Source organism: Genypterus blacodes, unplaced genomic scaffold, assembly GCF_046128005.1.
Source record: "Genypterus blacodes isolate CSIRO-AG114 ecotype Tasmania unplaced genomic scaffold, CSIRO-AGI_Gbla_v1 ptg000058l_1, whole genome shotgun sequence".
Classification (NCBI taxonomy): Eukaryota; Metazoa; Chordata; class Actinopteri; order Ophidiiformes; family Ophidiidae; genus Genypterus; species Genypterus blacodes.
The window spans coordinates 7417501-7434034 of record NW_027466870.1 but is presented as its reverse complement, the minus strand read 5'-3'; the positions used below and the strand labels follow the sequence as shown (position 1 = coordinate 7434034).

General features: G+C 46.9%; 2 protein-coding genes across 5 annotated transcripts in view; both read left to right on the top strand.

Annotated features, from left to right (window-relative positions):
• Nucleotides 1-2229: 2229 nt before the first annotated feature.
• exoc1 (exocyst complex component 1) lies at nt 2230-10608 on the top strand. 2 transcript variants are annotated; one of them, XM_076153032.1, is made up of 19 exons: nt 2230-2315; nt 2812-2943; nt 3032-3162; nt 3249-3408; nt 4290-4477; nt 4627-4854; nt 5071-5203; nt 5312-5421; nt 6709-6858; nt 6942-7050; nt 7612-7656; nt 7912-8078; nt 8183-8296; nt 8402-8478; nt 8568-8796; nt 9353-9536; nt 9618-9817; nt 9927-10121; nt 10212-10608. In XM_076153032.1, the coding sequence occupies exons 2-19, from the start codon at nt 2820-2822 to the stop codon at nt 10362-10364; spliced, it is 2697 nt and encodes an 898-aa protein (XP_076009147.1). In that variant the 5' UTR covers nt 2230-2315; nt 2812-2819; the 3' UTR covers nt 10365-10608. The 2 variants fall into 2 exon arrangements, with proteins under 2 accessions (XP_076009147.1, XP_076009148.1); XM_076153033.1 differs by lacking the exon at nt 7612-7656.
• Nucleotides 10609-10673: 65 nt separating this feature from the next.
• The window catches only part of cep135 (centrosomal protein 135), an 8304-nt gene continuing 2443 nt past the window's right edge, over nt 10674-16534 (top strand). For 2 of the 3 annotated variants that reach the window (XM_076153029.1, XM_076153031.1), the window contains exons 1-21: nt 10674-10986; nt 11283-11421; nt 11514-11704; nt 11790-11957; nt 12123-12264; nt 12359-12443; nt 12559-12687; nt 12774-12989; nt 13070-13135; nt 13210-13360; nt 13444-13673; nt 13763-13918; nt 14000-14137; nt 14236-14313; nt 14393-14544; nt 15017-15132; nt 15218-15372; nt 15495-15550; nt 15635-15803; nt 15905-16015; nt 16201-16386. In XM_076153029.1, the coding sequence (XP_076009144.1) occupies nt 11309-11421; nt 11514-11704; nt 11790-11957; nt 12123-12264; nt 12359-12443; nt 12559-12687; nt 12774-12989; nt 13070-13135; nt 13210-13360; nt 13444-13673; nt 13763-13918; nt 14000-14137; nt 14236-14313; nt 14393-14544; nt 15017-15132; nt 15218-15372; nt 15495-15550; nt 15635-15803; nt 15905-16015; nt 16201-16386 (2808 nt within the window). In that variant the 5' untranslated portion in view covers nt 10674-10986; nt 11283-11308. The remainder of the gene's footprint in view (nt 10987-11282; nt 11422-11513; nt 11705-11789; nt 11958-12122; nt 12265-12358; nt 12444-12558; nt 12688-12773; nt 12990-13069; nt 13136-13209; nt 13361-13443; nt 13674-13762; nt 13919-13999; nt 14138-14235; nt 14314-14392; nt 14545-15016; nt 15133-15217; nt 15373-15494; nt 15551-15634; nt 15804-15904; nt 16016-16200; nt 16387-16534) is intronic. The other variant, XM_076153030.1, reaches the window with a different exon arrangement.

Here is a 16534-nt window from a genome sequence, read left to right as displayed (position 1 = left end):
CGTCTCCAGGGCTCCCTCACCGCCACAGTGCCCTCCTGACACAACAAGTTCATTTCATAGGAACACCTTACATCTGCTCACCTCACATTGTCATCATCTCAAATGTTAGGCAGGATGATTCCAACGATTTCCTTCATCTTTAATTCTTTTGGAAAGGTGAAGTAGTGTTTTGCAGTTGCAGACCAGTCGGCCTGAAGTTAATGTTTTTGTGCCAGCATCTGCTTTTTTTTCAATGAACACCAACGTCAGCAATGACTACAGACTTCTGACATTTATGAAATTGTTAAATACATAGACAGTAAGTGGGTGATTCATGACTACAGGAAAGTGCAAACATGTGGCATAACAGAAATATTAAAGAAAGCTAATGGTAGTGTGTCTGTGTGTGTGTGTGTGTGTGTGTCTGTGTGTAGCTGTGTTTAGTATGTGTGTGGTGTTTGGATGTACATGTTGATGTGCAGAGCAAACATAATGGATCCAACTTTTACTGAAAGAAATTAACTGATCAGAGGGAAATAATTACATTAATATATGTACATAGGTACAGTGATTATTCTCCTATAGTGCTTCTATAGGGTAAAGGCTCAAAAGTTCAGAATTGCCGTGTTATAAGTGTTTATCTGAGGGGCAATGAGTTGGCACAATTGCATCTCTAAGAGTGAATGTTGCACATGCATGCACACAGACACACACACACAAACACACACACACACACGCACACACACACACACACACACACACACACACACACACACACACACACACACACACACACAGAAAGACAATGTGGGATATCTATGACACTACAGTATTTTATCTCTACATTTATAACAATAAATACGTGGTGGTGAACAAAATCCAAGCATTATCTGTTTTTATACAATATAACTTGAAATATGGTGTTTATGCTGTTGCTGCTCTTTGTATTTGCACTCCCTTGTTATATTATGTTTTCCTGTCAACACTGTTGTCTTTTCTCTATCTTTATGTTACTGAGAGGCTTGAACATCATAGATGTATTGTAATTATTTAACATATTTTTCCATTAATGTCAATACTTTATTATTTGTCCAAACTTTACTTCTGAAAGACCCACAGTAGAACGAATTGATGTTCTTGTACTGCAGCCTCATTTTCTTAAAGGCAAAACAATATCACACTCTGCTTTATCTCCATATGAAAGCAATAACACTGACATGTCTCCATGTGTCTGCAACAGCCAATAACCATGAGCAACAGTTCATGGGATTGAAGAAAGTCCACTGTTTTTGTACGTAGATCAAGGAAACTGACTTTTAAGGGACTCTTAAGATGAGAAATCAGTGAACAAACACTTTAGAAACGGGCTATGTCATATTTCACACACACTGTGGCTGCTGTTTCCTTTGTCAGGGGGGAAGAGCTATGATGAAAGGTTTCATAGTACTAAATGTATAATTCAGATATTACAATCTTTGGAAGTTTACAGTATCAAAACATGAATTTACTGTTGACAGCTGTGTGTATGTGTCACAATCACCAGCTGGGAAGTGCTGCACCAACTGTGCACAATAGCCTCATGGTACACATTGCACCTGAAGGCATTATGTTTGGATCACTTGTTAATCCCAGATATCCGACTCGTTCTATTTCTTTACACTAACAAATTTACTTTGGTGGATTTAGAAATGGTGTGTATGTTTGTGTTGGGTGAGTCATGTTTGCTTTATTGAAACCCTTCTCTACGGCATGTTTTGGATGCTGGTGACAGAGTAGTTGATGAACTCTTATATGGATTAACAACGCCATCTGGTGTCCTGCATCTTTTAGGAATGATCTCTTAAAAGCTGTTCAAACAATTGTGAATTAAATAGTTTATAGACTCAGAATTGTAAAACTTATCCACTGAACAATAAGCAACCTGCGTCAGAGAGCATCAGCACACATCATTACTAACTGTGTGTTTAATCTATTTACTATCAATGGTATCTATTAGTAAAATGTAGTAACAATGAGTCCTTAAAACAAGAAGACATTAAGACAGAGACAATAAAAGCAACATTACTTGATCTGTTTGCCCACATTCCATCAAATATTGTGTTATTATATACAGCATATGTATTGATAATGTATATATTTCATGTTAGATTGTGATATTTGGAATAATGCAAACAAAATTGAGTTTGAACTATGTACGAGACAGTTTGTGACATCATCCAGCAGGGGCGCCCATCTGTGGGTGGAGTCGGATGCGACACATGACGAGCTTGCCTCTCAGAAACAGGAAGTGAGAGCGCAGCGGTTTGTGCAAAGAGCTGGGCTGCTGCTGTCACAAGGTAACACACCGTTATCATATTTAGACTATTATTGATACATGTTTGTTTAGAATATGACACTGTTCCACTTTATAACGGGGCTCGATCACATCCGGTACGTGTTTCGTGTTAGCTTGCTCCAGCTAGCAGAAGCCCGCTAGCTAACATCCGATGACACTGTGATGTTGACGTTTTAGACCTCTGGGTGACTTTAAACATCCCTAACTTATTAAAGATGCTGTTAGGTTGTTATCGCGACTTCTCCTAGCTATTAACGTCACGGGAGAATTGAAGAATGAATGAGAATTGAAACCCGCTGTAAACGAGCTTTTAAACAGTCGCTTCGCTGGGTTATTCAGAGCTTTTGACTCCTAGCAGCCAAACACAATCAAGCTCGTCTCTGATTCAACTGTGCGTCCTTCAGAAGCCTGAGTCAGAGATGAGATATGGCTTAATAATGATGTTTCTGTATCTGTTATGTGTACAATAACGAGTAACTAAGTGGTGTGTTTGCCAGCCTCCACCATGACAGCCATCAAACACGCTCTGCAGAGAGACATCTTCACCCCTAACGATGAGCGTCTGCTTGGCATCGTCAATGTGTGCAAGGCAGGAAAGAAGAAGAAGAACTGCTTCCTCTGTGCCACGGGTACGTGAGTGACATCACATCTGTCCACATCTGTGAGATCTGCAGTGATTTGGTTTGACCGTTTCTGTTTGGCTCTGTTTTCTCTCAGTTACGACTGAGAGGCCGGTCCAAGTGAAAGTGGTGAAGGTGAAGAAGTCGGACAAAGGAGACTTCTACAAGAGACAGTTGGCCTGGGAGCTGAGGGATCTGACAGAAGTGGATGCCAAAGATGCATGCAAGGTCAGATGAACGCTGTCTTTTGTTTGTTTGAAGTTTCTTCTCCTTCGATCAGCACTCATTGTGTCTATTTTCCTGTGGCGATTCAGGAAAACCCCGAGTTTGACCTTCACTTTGAGAAAGTGTACCGCTGGGTCGCCAGCAGCACGGCGGAGAAGAACTCCTTCATCTCCTGCATCTGGAAGCTGAACCAGAGATACCTGAGGAAGAAGGTGGAGTTTGTGAATGTCAGTCCTCAGCTGCTGGAAGGTGAGTGCTGTCGCCACCTTGTGACTGATTGGAGTACTGCATGCTTTCTGTCATGATTTGGTCTTATTGTCTTATTTCCTTATATCAACACTTCTGAACCCTGTGTGCACTGATTCAGTTTGAGTCTTTGCTGGTCTCCGGTTATCTAAATAACCATTGCCGTTTTTCTGTCTGTTATTCCTTATTAATAGCATGTTTAGAGTTGAAATATTCAGCCTCTTCTCTGTATCCTGCTTTGTGGTTTGGCTTCCTGTGTTAAATTCTTCTTTATTCTCTCTCTTAAACTTTCTCTGGCCAGAACTTCCTAAAGCGGAAGGTTGGTAGGACTTCACTTCCCCCCTCACTCCTCTCCATTGTGCTCTCATTACTTCAAACCTCCATCCTCATTACAGACTCTCCCTCCCTGGACGCTGTCACTGTTAGAATAGGGACGGGCATGATCTGAATCATCATCACATGTTTACCTCTGGGTCTGATCCATTTCACATTCAATTGTTGACTCTAATTCCACACATTGTTCCTAATTGATCCATTCTGAAGAACCTTCAAGTTACAGTAGTTCAGTCATCTCAGTTGTTTCTTAAATGGTTTCATAGTTGTCTAGTCGTCATTGAAGAGGCAGCCTTTTCCACGTTCATGTCACATTCCCATCGCTCCTGATGGTTGTTCACATCCCAACCCTCTTAAATGTTATAATATAACTACAGTTTAGACTTTATTCAATCATTTTTCTATCAAATCTGTCACGTTAGATCAGTTGAAATCCTTGAACATGCCTTTCCCTATTTCTGAATGTGCAGTATGTGCTTTGTTGTCCTGATGAGAGGTGATGTGTTTCTCACGTCTTGCGCTTTTGTTTCCACTTGTCTTTACTGAATTAGAGTCTGTGCCCAGCGGTGAGAGCCAGAGCGTTGCCGGCGGCGATGAGGACGCACTGGATGACTATCAGGAGCTGAGCACACGTGAAGAGCAAGACATCGAGAGCATGATGGAGATGTGCGAGTACGCCATCTCCAATGCTGAGGGCTTCGCTGAGCAGCTCTCCAGGGAGCTGCAGGTCCTAGATGTTGTGAGTGAAGCCGCTGCTACTGAACTCTGAGCTGCTAACACGTCAAGTATTCATTCATCCAGAGTAAACAAACTTGAATGCCATTTACTTCAGTTGTGGTAAGGTTGGTTGACATGTACTCTTCACTCTTCATCTTCACTCACTAACAGGCTAACATCCAGTCCATCATGGCGTCAGAGAAGCAGGTGAACATCCTGATGCAGCTGCTGGATGAAGCTCTGTCTGAGGTGGACACCATCGAGGGCAAACTGAGCGGCTATGAGGAGATGCTCCAGAGCGTCAAGGACCAGATGGACCAGATCTCACAGAGCAACCGCCTCATCCAGATCAGCAACACCAACAATGGCAAACTGCTGGACGAGATCCAGTTCCTGGTGGTGAGGAGCACAAAGGAACCGTCTCTGTTTTCATGAAATCAAGATCCATCTGAAATTCTGTTGGGTTTATATATATGTGTGTGTGTGTGTGTGTGTGTGTGTGTGTGTGTGTGTGTGTGTGTGTGTGTGTGTGTGTGTGTGTGTGTGTGTGTGTGTGTGTGTGTGTGTGTGTGTGTCTGTGTCTGTGTGTCTGTGTGTGTGTGTTTCCTCATCTAGAACTACATGGATCTGTCAAAGGGACACATCAGAGCCCTGCAGGATGGAGATCTGTCCTCCCCTAAAGGCATTGAGGCCTGCATCAATGCGTCTGAAGCTCTCCTGCAGTGCATGAACGTGGCCCTGCGACCAGGTTGGTTTCCACAGAAAGTGCTTCTGATCAGTAATAGCTACAAAGTGCGGTTCCAAGAGCAGCTGGTGATGAATTGTGTTGAAAGTCTTTGTCATGTTGCCTTTATAGGTCACGATAAGCTGACGGCTGTGAAGCAGCAGCTGCTCCTCTTCAGTGAGCTCAGAGACACGTTCGCTCGCCGCCTCACTAACCACCTGAACAATGTGTTTGTTTATCAGGTAACACAGAGTTCATACTTACAGGAGAGTCGGGTCACTAATGTCTGGGTCATACTTGGTTCTATAATGTAAAGGAACAAGCTCAGATGTAAATAAGCATTGATCCCTAGGGTGATATACTGTATGTACAAGAAAGTCTTTATAAATCATCAGTGACCCCCTGCACATCTACAGGCACACTGGGCCCGGATTTTAGAAAAGTATGTAGGCCAAAATACAAATTTTATGCCTGAGGAAATCTAAAATGATATAATCTAGGTCACTTGGCTTCATGTGAAGTTATGCCAGATGCATCTAATTCTTTTATACATGATGTTTGAAAGATCTGTTCCCTTAATATCTCAGTCTGATGATCATGAACTCCTTGACCAAACCGTAACATGGAGTTGTAAAGTCTGGCCTCACCATACAGGACCTTTCCCTCCTCAGTCCACAGCTGTCTGAAGGCCTGTTGGCTTTCCTGTTGTTTTCCAAACACTCTCTTCCGCTCTTTCTCCTCACCGACTTCCTGGTTAGCTCCGATCATCTTCCTGTGCTTACCTGTGTCACCTTCTTCCTGTTGTGTCATGGCACTCTGCTCTCTGTCTCTGTGTCAGTTCAACCACTTCAGTCACTTCAAAATGACCATCCCTCAGTACTATAGGTCTTCCTGTCTGTCTCTTCCAGTGAGTACCCTCACAGCAACCCCCCACTTGCCCCCTCTCAGCTGTTTGACCTCTCACCCTTCACGCCAACATCATTACATAAGGCATCCCCTGACCCCCCCGCCCCCTGTGCATTATTAATTGCATGGGATATGTGTCTAACTCCTGTACACACCTCTCTCTCTCTCTCATCTGACCTCAAAGACAAACAGGTACTGACCATCTCTCTCCTCCCTCACTACCTTTGCCATCTGGCTCAATGCTTTCTGGACTCGGGTGCTAACACAGCTTTCTCCTTCTGCTAAAGGTTTCATATCATACAATCCTGTGCCTGTCTGCTCTGCGTGCATGCCTCACTGCACAACCAGTAGAGAGACTGAACCAGATAACAAGGAAGTCAATCAGTCTGACAGAGCTCTAGTGTTTTTCTCTAAGCTTGTAAATGAGCTCAGCTATAGGAGTTTTGGAATTTAGGGTTATGAATGTCCATAAATGACAAAACCTGTTTATGTGCTGTGTGTATGTGCGTAAACATGAAGCTGGAATGGTCTTGGTGTCTTGATGCAGTGTTAGGTTGGTCTGTAGTGTGTGTGTGATGTACTGCAGGCTGAGTAATGATGATCTGTCCTCACTCTGTCGCCAGGGCCACGATCAGAGCTCTACCCTGTCCCAGCACACGGCCGAGCTGACTCTGCCCAAACACAACCCTCTGCACAGGGACCTGCTGCGCTACGCCAAGCTCATGGAGTGGCTGAAGAACACACACAGGGAGAAATACGAGGGCCTGTCAAGGGTCAGTACCTTCATCAGACACACACTCTCAATTCAGAGATGTCAGATCACCGCCCTGAACAAATGATCGTGTCTCTTTTTCAGACGTATGTTGATTGTATGAGCCGGCTGTACGAACGGGAAATCAAAGATTTCTTTGAGGTTGCCAAGACAAAGATGACGGGTGCAGCCAAGGAGGCAAAGGGCAAGTTTGGTAAGAATCACAGGGCCAAAGCACATCTGTGGAATATGTTCACACTAACCAGCTAAGCACTTAATGTCTTGTGTACTGCTGATTTAGATCAGATGTTCTTTCATAGTTAAAGCAGACGTGAATTTCTTTAGATTTGACATTATTTGTACACAAATCAGGCCTAGCAGAGCTGATCCTTCCTGCATGACACTGTACAGCGGCCTCAGACACCTTTTCTTACTGATAGCGGCTGTGGAAAGTGTGAAACTCTGACTTCTCCATGGGAAGAGTTCCTACAGGCTCAGGTCTTTATTCATGAATATGTACAATCTGCATAAGACTTTCTGTTGAGCTTCGATTTTGGCAAAATGATAGAACTCTGCTTTCTGTGTTTAGCTCTTCTGAAAACAAAAAGACTTTGTTTTCCGAGGGTTCTGATAAGCTACTAAGCATACCTCAGCCTTTGCCGTGCACGTCAGCATATATGTAACATTGTACATCTAACATCTCCCCCTGCCATGCTGCATGTTTGAGCCTAACATGTCTCTGTCTTTGATGCCTGCCTTTCTAACTGGCTGCCAGCCACGCTTCCGCGGAAAGAGAGTGCGCTCAAACAGGAAACTGAAAGTAAGTATGACTCTTGGGTAGAGCACTCGCCCTATCCTTTACCCACTCTGCATCTTACTCGTTCCATTAAACTGCAAACTGCCCTCCCTAAACCCCACTGGCTCTGTAGCTCTGCATACCTGTGCCCCGCCAAGCACCTTTAGGCACATATTCTATGATGATTGGACACGGGTGCCATATTAGACATGAACACCTGTGTGTGAGGTCAGACAGGCGTGACTTCACTTGAGTGACACTGCATTTGTTGTGCTGTAGTCGGCCTGCATGGCAGCTCTGGGAAGTTAACAGGCTCCACGTCGAGCCTGAACAAGTTGACAGTTCAGGGATCCAACAGCCGCCGCTCCCAGTCTTCATCTCTGCTGGACATGGGTAACATGTCGGCCTCGGACCTCGATGTGGCAGACAGGACCAAGTTTGATAAGGTGACCCGGATCAGAACATCCTCTCAATCCCAATTATCACAGACGCCAGTGTATTCTTGGGATCTGTAATGGGATCTATAAATAGTGGGCGTTTCTCTCTGCAGATCTTTGAGCAGGTCCTGAGTGAGCTGGAGCCTCTCTGTCTGGCAGAACAAGACTTCATCAGCAAGTTCTTCAAGCTACAGCAACACCCCACAGTTTTGCCCCCCCTTGCCCAGGTAACACTGTGAAACACCTGTGAGGTTCTGCTACAAACCGCCGTGGCACTGATCTAATCTGGCTCCCAAATTTTGACATAAACATTGACATTGTTTCCTCTTCAGCCAGAAACAGAGGAGGATGGAAACATGCCAACCAGACTGCCCCCTCAGTCAGAACACAGACAGTCCTTCTCATCAGAGTGAGTGTCTGCAGATCCTCAGGAGAAGGTTCATTAAATACTCTTACATCACTCCCCTCATTCCCTCTGCCGCCTCTCTGTCACTCCAGGAAAGACTTGGTGCGGCTGATGATGAACAAAATCTTCCAGAGTATCGAGACGGAGCTCAACAGTCTGATCGCTTTAGGAGACAAGATCGACAGCTTCAACTCCCTCTACATGCTGGTGAAGATGAGTCACCACGTGTGGACGGCAGAGAACGTGGACCCGGCCTCTTATCTCAGCACCACTCTGGGGAATGTGCTGGTCACCGTCAAGAGGAACTTCGACAAGTGCATGGTGGGTAAAGTCCACTGTTTGTGTTTGTCGTGTCGGAAGAGGTTGTCTGTCATCTGCAGGTCTGAAGATCTCAGCAATCTGTCCTCAGATCCCTCACCAAGTACTTTGGAGGAATCTGGACCTTCACTCTCCCTGTGTTTGTGTTTAATTTGCTCGTCCCCCCCATATCAAGGAGCTTGTGATCCTTTCCAGCCTTGTCAGTCCTCATATTCACCTTCAGTTTGTGTTCCTGTATGATGTCATTTGTGACATCATTCAAGATGTCCACATGAGGATGCAACTGTGACATCATTCTAAAGACATCATCCTCGATGTCACTATGGGGGGATGTGTGTATGTGTGTCATGTTCATGTTCACGTTTCCCATGACTATAATTTGGTAAAGCAAATAAAAAGTGAAACTGCTAATACACAAACACACGCACACACACACACACACACACACACACACACACACACACACACACACACACAGACTCTTCAATTATAGTCAGAAGAAAAGAAAGATAAGATTTCACAATGACTTTATTGAACTCCCCCTCTTGTTTCCTCACAGTTGGGTCAGATCAGACAGATGGAGGAAGTGAAAATTTCAAAGAAAAGCAAAGTGGGCATCCTGTCTTTCGTCACCGGGTTTGCGGAGTTTGCTGAGCTTGCTGAAACCATCTTTCGCAACGCCGAGCGTCGAGGAGATCTGGATAAAGCTTACGTCAAACTTATCACAGCTGTGTTTGTGAATGGTGAGAACAAAGACCCTGCAGGTGAAGGTTATGTGTTCAATCAATGCCTGCAGAAAATAATTATGATTTCTTTGTTTCCAGTGGAGAAGGTAGCCAATGAGAGCCAGAAAACACCCCGGGATGTTGTGATGATGGAGAACTTCCACCACATCTTCTCCACTCTGTCCGGTCTGAAGATCTCCTGCCTGGATGCAGAGCGGCGAGAGGCCAAACACAAATACACCGACCATCTGCAGTCTTATGTCATTAACTCTCTGGGCCAGCCTCTGGAGAAACTCAACGTAAGCAGAAACATCACAGACATGAGTCTGGATAATGAGAAAGCTGTGTTGTTTCTGTTACATCATTTCATCATTACGTCCAGCTGACCAGCGTCTCTGTCACCTGCAGAATTTCTTTGAAGGCGTTGAGGCTCGTGTAGCTCAGGGTGTTCGTGAGGAGGAGGTGAGCTACCAGCTGGCCTTCAACAAACAAGAATTACGCAAAGTTATCAAAGAATACCCGGGCAAGGAGGTGAAGAAGGGCCTGGACAACCTCTACAAGAAAGTGGACAAACATCTGTGTGAGGAGGAAAGCCTGCTGCAGGTGAGAGAGACGGGGAGTTTGTAGTTTTCCTTTTTATTCTGGACAACAGCTGCTGTGTAATAATGATTGCTCTTCTAATTCACCCGTCAGGTGGTGTGGCACTCCATGCAAGACGAGTTCATCCGTCAGTACAAGCACTTTGAAGGTTTGATTGGGAGATGCTACCCTGGATCTGGAATCACTATGGAGTTCACTATTGGAGACATGTTGGAGTATTTCTCCAGCATCGCCCAGTCGCATTAGATTGACAAGACACTAAATACTCACAAAACGACTCTGTGTGTGTGTATATGTTTGTTTGTGTGTGTGTGTGTGTGTGTGCGTGTTTGTGTGCGCATGTGTGCGTGCATGTGTTTTAATGCCAAACATTGTGCAGATGACTGAGGCGCTTGTTTCTTTGCTCCAGATTTGCTCAATCATTCTTCTTCTCTTCTCTTCATGTAAACTGTAGATAATAAATTCAGCTTCACTCCTGTGTTATTCTTCACATCTGTTTTTGTGCTCATTGATCCATTGATCCATTCAGCACATTTGTCTATTTGTTTGAAGTCGTCGCGTAGCAACAAGGTTGACTCCGCCCCTCATTCGGCCCACTCGGGTTCACAAATCAAGCTCTCCCTGCTCGCCGCGGTGTCTCTATGGTAACTCGGTCTATGGCCTGAGCTCGACGGCGCTCTTTTCAAACTCTTTACCGCGGAAAATTTACAGGGCTGTGGATGATTGAACTCTTCTGGAGGATCTTACGGGGCCATATTGGATTCATAGCAGATGACGAACAAAGTGTAAACATGGAGTGTATCCGAGGAGCAACGTGTCACTGATGAAGTTTGTTTATGTCCAGATTAGCACTTTCCTCCCGAGCAAGGTAAGACAAACACACCCGATTAACTGTCTAAATGACTTTATTAAGGTTATTCTTCACTATATTATCTTATAATATCAGACCATATCGATTAAAGCGCTAATGCTGCTCATCGCGGCTTATCAGCTAGCTAGTAAGCTACTTAACCCCTCGGGTTAGCGAAAGTAGACTCGCTGTATCTGCTAACTAGCGAACACAACAACCTGCTAATAAGGTCACTGTGCCGTCAGTATAACATTACGAACCTAAACCAGCCGTGTCTTAGTTTGGTTACTAAGCTGGGACGCTTTATGTGTCAGTTGTAGTTGGTGCTAAAATCGCAGCCATGACCACACACGCAGAGAGGAAATTCGTCAATTTGAGGAAACGCCTGGATCAGCTGGGATACCGACAACCACTGGGGATCGAGACGCTGCCGCTGGTGGAGAAACTGTTCAGGTGAAACTCTCACACATGTTTATGTCTCAATAATGTCCAGAGCTCCAGAGTAAGTAGTCATTGTTTTGAATGTTCCTCTCTCTGGTCCGCAGTGATCTGGTTCACACGACCGAGAGCCTGAGGAATGCCAAACTGTCAGCGGGGAAGACGGAGAAGGAGAGCCGGAACCAGGATGCTCTGCTGGAGCCGTACAAGGGAGAGAACGGTCGGCTGGTCCGGGAGAACAATGATCTCCATCTGCAGGTGCTGAAGCTGAAGGAGGACAAGGACCGGGTCAGCAAAGGTAAACAGGCTGTGACCTCATCGTATGGGACCCCTATACACAGAATACTAGAATCTAAACTCCCGTCTCTTCTGTCGTGTTTCAGAACTCAAAGTCCAGCTTCGTAAACTGGACCATGAGGCGTCGGATCTGAAGTTCTTAAATAATCAGTATGTGCATAAAGTCCGCTGCCTGGAGAAAGACAGCAAGGCCAAGGCTGAGCGCATCCAGCAGCTGCAGGAGAAGAACATGCAGGCTGTGGTGCAAACACCAGGTGAGGACAGGAGGCTCACAGGAGCTCAGTCAACCACAGGGGATGCTACTTTGTTGCTATGGTTTCTAGTACACAACTACAAGAGAAGGATGCACCTGAGGAGTTCTTCAATCAAAAACAAAACTTCTGAAGCTTGACTAAACGGATCCTTGTTTCCTCTCACAGGCGGGAAGAAGCGCAGCATTCCTTTCAGACGCCAGAGGATGCAGATCGATGAGCTCGTCCCCACCTCGTCTTCCTCCTCTTATCCGGTGTCGCAGCCTGATGATCCGTACATCGCCGACCTGCTGCAGTTAGCTGATGGAAGGTTTGATCTTCCTGTGTGGCCGCTGCGCTGCAGTATTAAGAGACATGGAAGTTAATGAATGTTTAGGTTGACTCACTGACCTCTTGCTTTCTAGGATTCATGAGCTACAGGACGACATCATAAAACTCAAACTAGACCTGGAAAACTCTCAGGGCTGCATTCAACACTTAACTACCCAGGTGAGGAATCTACTGTGTGTCCACCTGAAGGCTCAAGGACTGGGGTGTGTTGTGTTGTGTTGTGTTGTGTTGTGTTGTCTCATCAGGAGTTTCTTTATAAACTGAATGTCTGCAGGTGGAAGAGAGGAACAAAGAGATCGAGCGTCTCAATCATTCACTTCAGGGAGGACGGCCTTATGATGTCATCTCTTTGGAGGCTCAGAACGTCAGCAACGAGAAGCTGATTTCCCATCTTAACCTTCAGGCATGTGAACGGCACTCAAGCTGGATATTAACCAGGAAAGCAAGTGAACCTGTCTGCTGTTAAGTTTGCTTTGCGTTCCTCTACAGATTGAATATCTGCAAGAATCCAACCGGACTCTGCAGCAGACGCTAGAGGGACTGCAGCAGAAGAAGCAGGACGCCTCCAGCGAGGTGGCCAACCTGTCACTGAAGAACCAGGAGCTGTGTGAGGAGCTCACACACATAGACCACCTCGCCAAGAAACTGGAGATGGACAAGGAGCGAGTGTTGGAGACGGCTGACGTGGAGCTGCAGGAAGCCAAAGTGAGATTTATAGAAAGCAGGGGAGCAAAAATGAACCTAAAGGAGACAAACGACTAACCTGAGATCTGTTCACTCACCAGGAGGAGATTCAGAGGCAGCAGAAGATCATTCAGGACCTGGAGGACCTTATTACAAACACAAGAAGGGTGTGTATAGATCTTGTACTTGTTGGTACTTGTGTTTCTTTGTGTAGCTAGAATGTAATGCTTTTGTACTCCAGGAGCAGTCTGAGGGCGATTATGGGAAGGATCGGCTGCAGGACGAGCTGGCTGAGCTCAAAGAACAGAACGTGAAGATGGAGGAGCTGGTGAACTTCCTGGAGGATGAGAAAATCATCCTGCAGGCTAAAGTCCAGGAAGCTCTGGTGGCTGGTGAGCAGCGTTGTGATGTTGTGCAGTATCACAGTGATCATGTGTGAGAGGGGCCTCGGTCTGAACGGATCCCTGTTCCCTAGACAAAGAGCTGGTGCTGGAGTTGGAGGCCATGCGGACGCAACATGGCGTCTGTAGGAAGGAGCGCTCTCCGTCCCGCCTGGATGTGTTTGTGAAGAGTTTGGAGGAGGAGCGGGATTTCTACCGGCAGGAGGTGGAGCTATATAAAAAGGCCAGAGGGCCCGGCGTCCCGGACCTGAGCCCCACTCGGAGTCCGGGCCGAGGCAGGAGCCCCAGGTCCACAGTGAGCCGGGTAAGAGAGAGCAGGAGACTGGGTGACTGTTCTTCTGTATTCAAGTGAATCAAACGGAGCTGACTGGGATCTCGACCTCAAATTTTCAGGTTGGCGCCGCGGAGAAAGAGCTGTCTCGTGTCGTGAAGGAAAGAGATGCGTTGCAGGCGGCTCTGCTGGACTTTGAGAAGCACATGGAGGACATCCAGAACAACGTGAGGCTCCTCAGCGCTGAGAGAGATCAGTTCAGAGCTCAGTACAAGCAGGTGAGTTCCAACGCACGCTGTCGGACACTTGGAACGACTTTCCCTGCATGTTTAAACCCCGCTACTGGTTTGCTCCTCCAGGCGCAGGAGGACCTGAGCTCGGCTCGTCAAACTGATGTGGCAGCGGACGTGTTGAGGTTGAAGGAGGAGGTGAGGCGAGCAGATGTCACACTGCAGCAGATGAGCTGTGAGCGCGACACACTGATGGATCGTCTGAAGGTAACACACTGATCTGTTACTGTGAGCTCTGCTGCTGCAAACTCACACATTGGTGTTGAACTGTTTAATTCAGTGTGAACCCTTTGACCCATGTTCAGGTTGTCCAGACTTCAGCTCTCACAGACGAAGACGAGGGGGAGAGGAGGTCGCTCCACCTGGAGAAAACCATTAAGAGTGTAAGAGCCTTAATAAAACACATTTACTATCCAACTGCATTGTTCTGTTTAATGTACCGTTGTGTGTTTTGCTGCGTAGTTGGAGCGAGAGCGGCTGGAGCTGCGGTCTCAGGTGTGTCTGCTGAAGGAGGGCAAGGACGCGGTGGAGGAGGAGCTGAGGGCTCGGTGTGCCGCCGTGGACCAGAACGCAGACGAGGCGGCGCAGCAGAGGGCGGAGTCAGGAGCTCTGAGGTCTGCTGCTCTCTGATATCAGTGTGTGTCTTTGTTACACCGCTATTTCACTCACACACATTTAACCACTGCACTTTGTCAACGACGGGCACACACTCTCCATAACATAAGTCCTTAGTTAATTGTTCCTCATGTCCTTTCCTTTGTATCTTTGCTCCGATACAAAGTTGTTGAGCACTGAAGTCTTATTTATTTTCTTGTTTGACCTTCAACCAAACCCAAATCAGCTCCAAAGTGAGCGTCCGTCATGCTGCAGCAGTGTGAGGTCATTGTGTGTGTTGCTAGGTTGCCACAGGGCTCATTGATGTCCCTGTGTGTGTGTGTGTGTGTGTGTGTGTGTGTGTGTGTGTGTGTGTGTGTGTGTGTGTGTGTGTGTGTGTGTGTGTGTGTGTGTGTGTGTGTGTGTGTGTGTGTGTGTGTGTGTGTGTGTGTGTGTGTGTGTGTGTGTGTGTGTGTGTGTGTCTCTCTACAGGCTGCTGCAGTCCCAGATGGAGCAGTCGCTGTCTGATACCCAGAACAGGCTGTCTGTGAAGATGAACGAGCTCTACGCCGCTCACCAGCAGATAGAGCAACTGGAGGAGAGAATGGGTAACTGAAGGGTTAAGGGTGCTCAGGGTGCTCAGGGTGTTCTGTGCTTTACGGTTTGCTTGATTGTCTTTTGATTTGTTACCAGGGGAACTGAGCCGACACGGCGCCAAGCACAAAGAGGAAGTGACTGTCCTCCAGAGGTCCATCTCTGCTCTGGACAGAGAGAAGGACGCTCTGCAGGACGACGTGGATCTGAAGACGGAGAAGCTGGTGGTGCTGCAGGGGGAACTCTCTGTCAAGGTACAAGACACACACAGGGTCAGGGGTCAGAGGTCATCAGTTCTTGTTGTGATCATCTCAGCAATCTGAACTTAACCTCAAACAAGCTGAGCTGATTGATTACATGTTTGGCCTTTACACAGGAGAAGAGCATTGAGGACCTGAGGCTCACAGTCACAGACATGGAGAAGTCTCTAGCGTAAGTGTTTACTGGGGAGGTTCTGTTTGACTTCTTACACAATAAGTCCTCAGTCACGCGGACACTGACCTGTGTTCCTTGCAGTCAGCTCCAGGGGGCGTTAGGCAGCCGTGAGAGGGAGATGGGCAGCCTGAGGAGGCAGCTGGACGCAGCTCAGGAGGAGCTGGCAGCACTCAGCAGAGGCAGAGAGATCACACTGAGGGACAACAGGAGGCTCCAAGAGGACCTGAGCACCATGACCAGAGAGAACCAAGTACATGACATCACCTCTGAAACAGATCAGACCCTGTGGCTGTGTGTTGTTGCTTCTATAGTTTATAGATAAGATGTGATGTAACTCTTGTGTGTGTGCAGGCCGTCCATGTGGAGATGGAGGAGGCGCTGCATGAGAAGGACGACCTCAAGCTCAGGGTTCACTCTTACATCTCTGAAGTTGCCAGAATAGAGAAACTGATGGCTGCAAAGGCAAGAGGAAACTGTGTGTGTGTGTATCTGCGTGTATCTGTGTGTGCAGATCTGTTCTCCATGTGTGTGTAGAGGAAGTGCTGCTTATCTGAAAGTCTGATTTCTCACGCGTGCAGTGTCAGCTGCAGTCTGTGTCAGTGAGTGGGAGTGCACCCACAGCTGAGCGCTTGTGTTTGACCCAACAGGAGCAGGAGAACAGGGACCTGCTGGAGCGCTTCAGGACGGCTCACACTGAGATGGAGGACCAGGAGCACAAGCTGCAGCAGGTGGAAGGCCTCAATACCTCCATCCGCCTGGAGCTGCTCTCTTCTGACACCGAACGCAGGCACCTCAGGAATACTGTGGGCCAGCAGGACAGGGAGATCACACAGGTGAGACAGGAGGGAGATCACACAGGTGAGACAGGAGGGAGACACACGAGTGAGACAGGAGGGAGATCACACAGGTGAGACAGGAGGGAGATCACACAGGTGAGACAGGGGGGAGACACACGAGTGAGACAGGAGGGAGACACACCAG

Excerpts from the sequence above, each read along its gene's own strand:
- exoc1 (XM_076153032.1), top strand. The coding sequence starts at position 2,820 with ATGACAGCCATCAAACACGCTCTGCAGAGAGACATCTTCACCCCTAAC. Across the intron at positions 6,859-6,941 it reads AATACGAGGGCCTGTCAAGG|ACGTATGTTGATTGTATGAG; the intron begins GTCAGTACCTTC and ends TCTCTTTTTCAG. Across the intron at positions 8,079-8,182 it reads ACAGGACCAAGTTTGATAAG|ATCTTTGAGCAGGTCCTGAG; the intron begins GTGACCCGGATC and ends TTCTCTCTGCAG.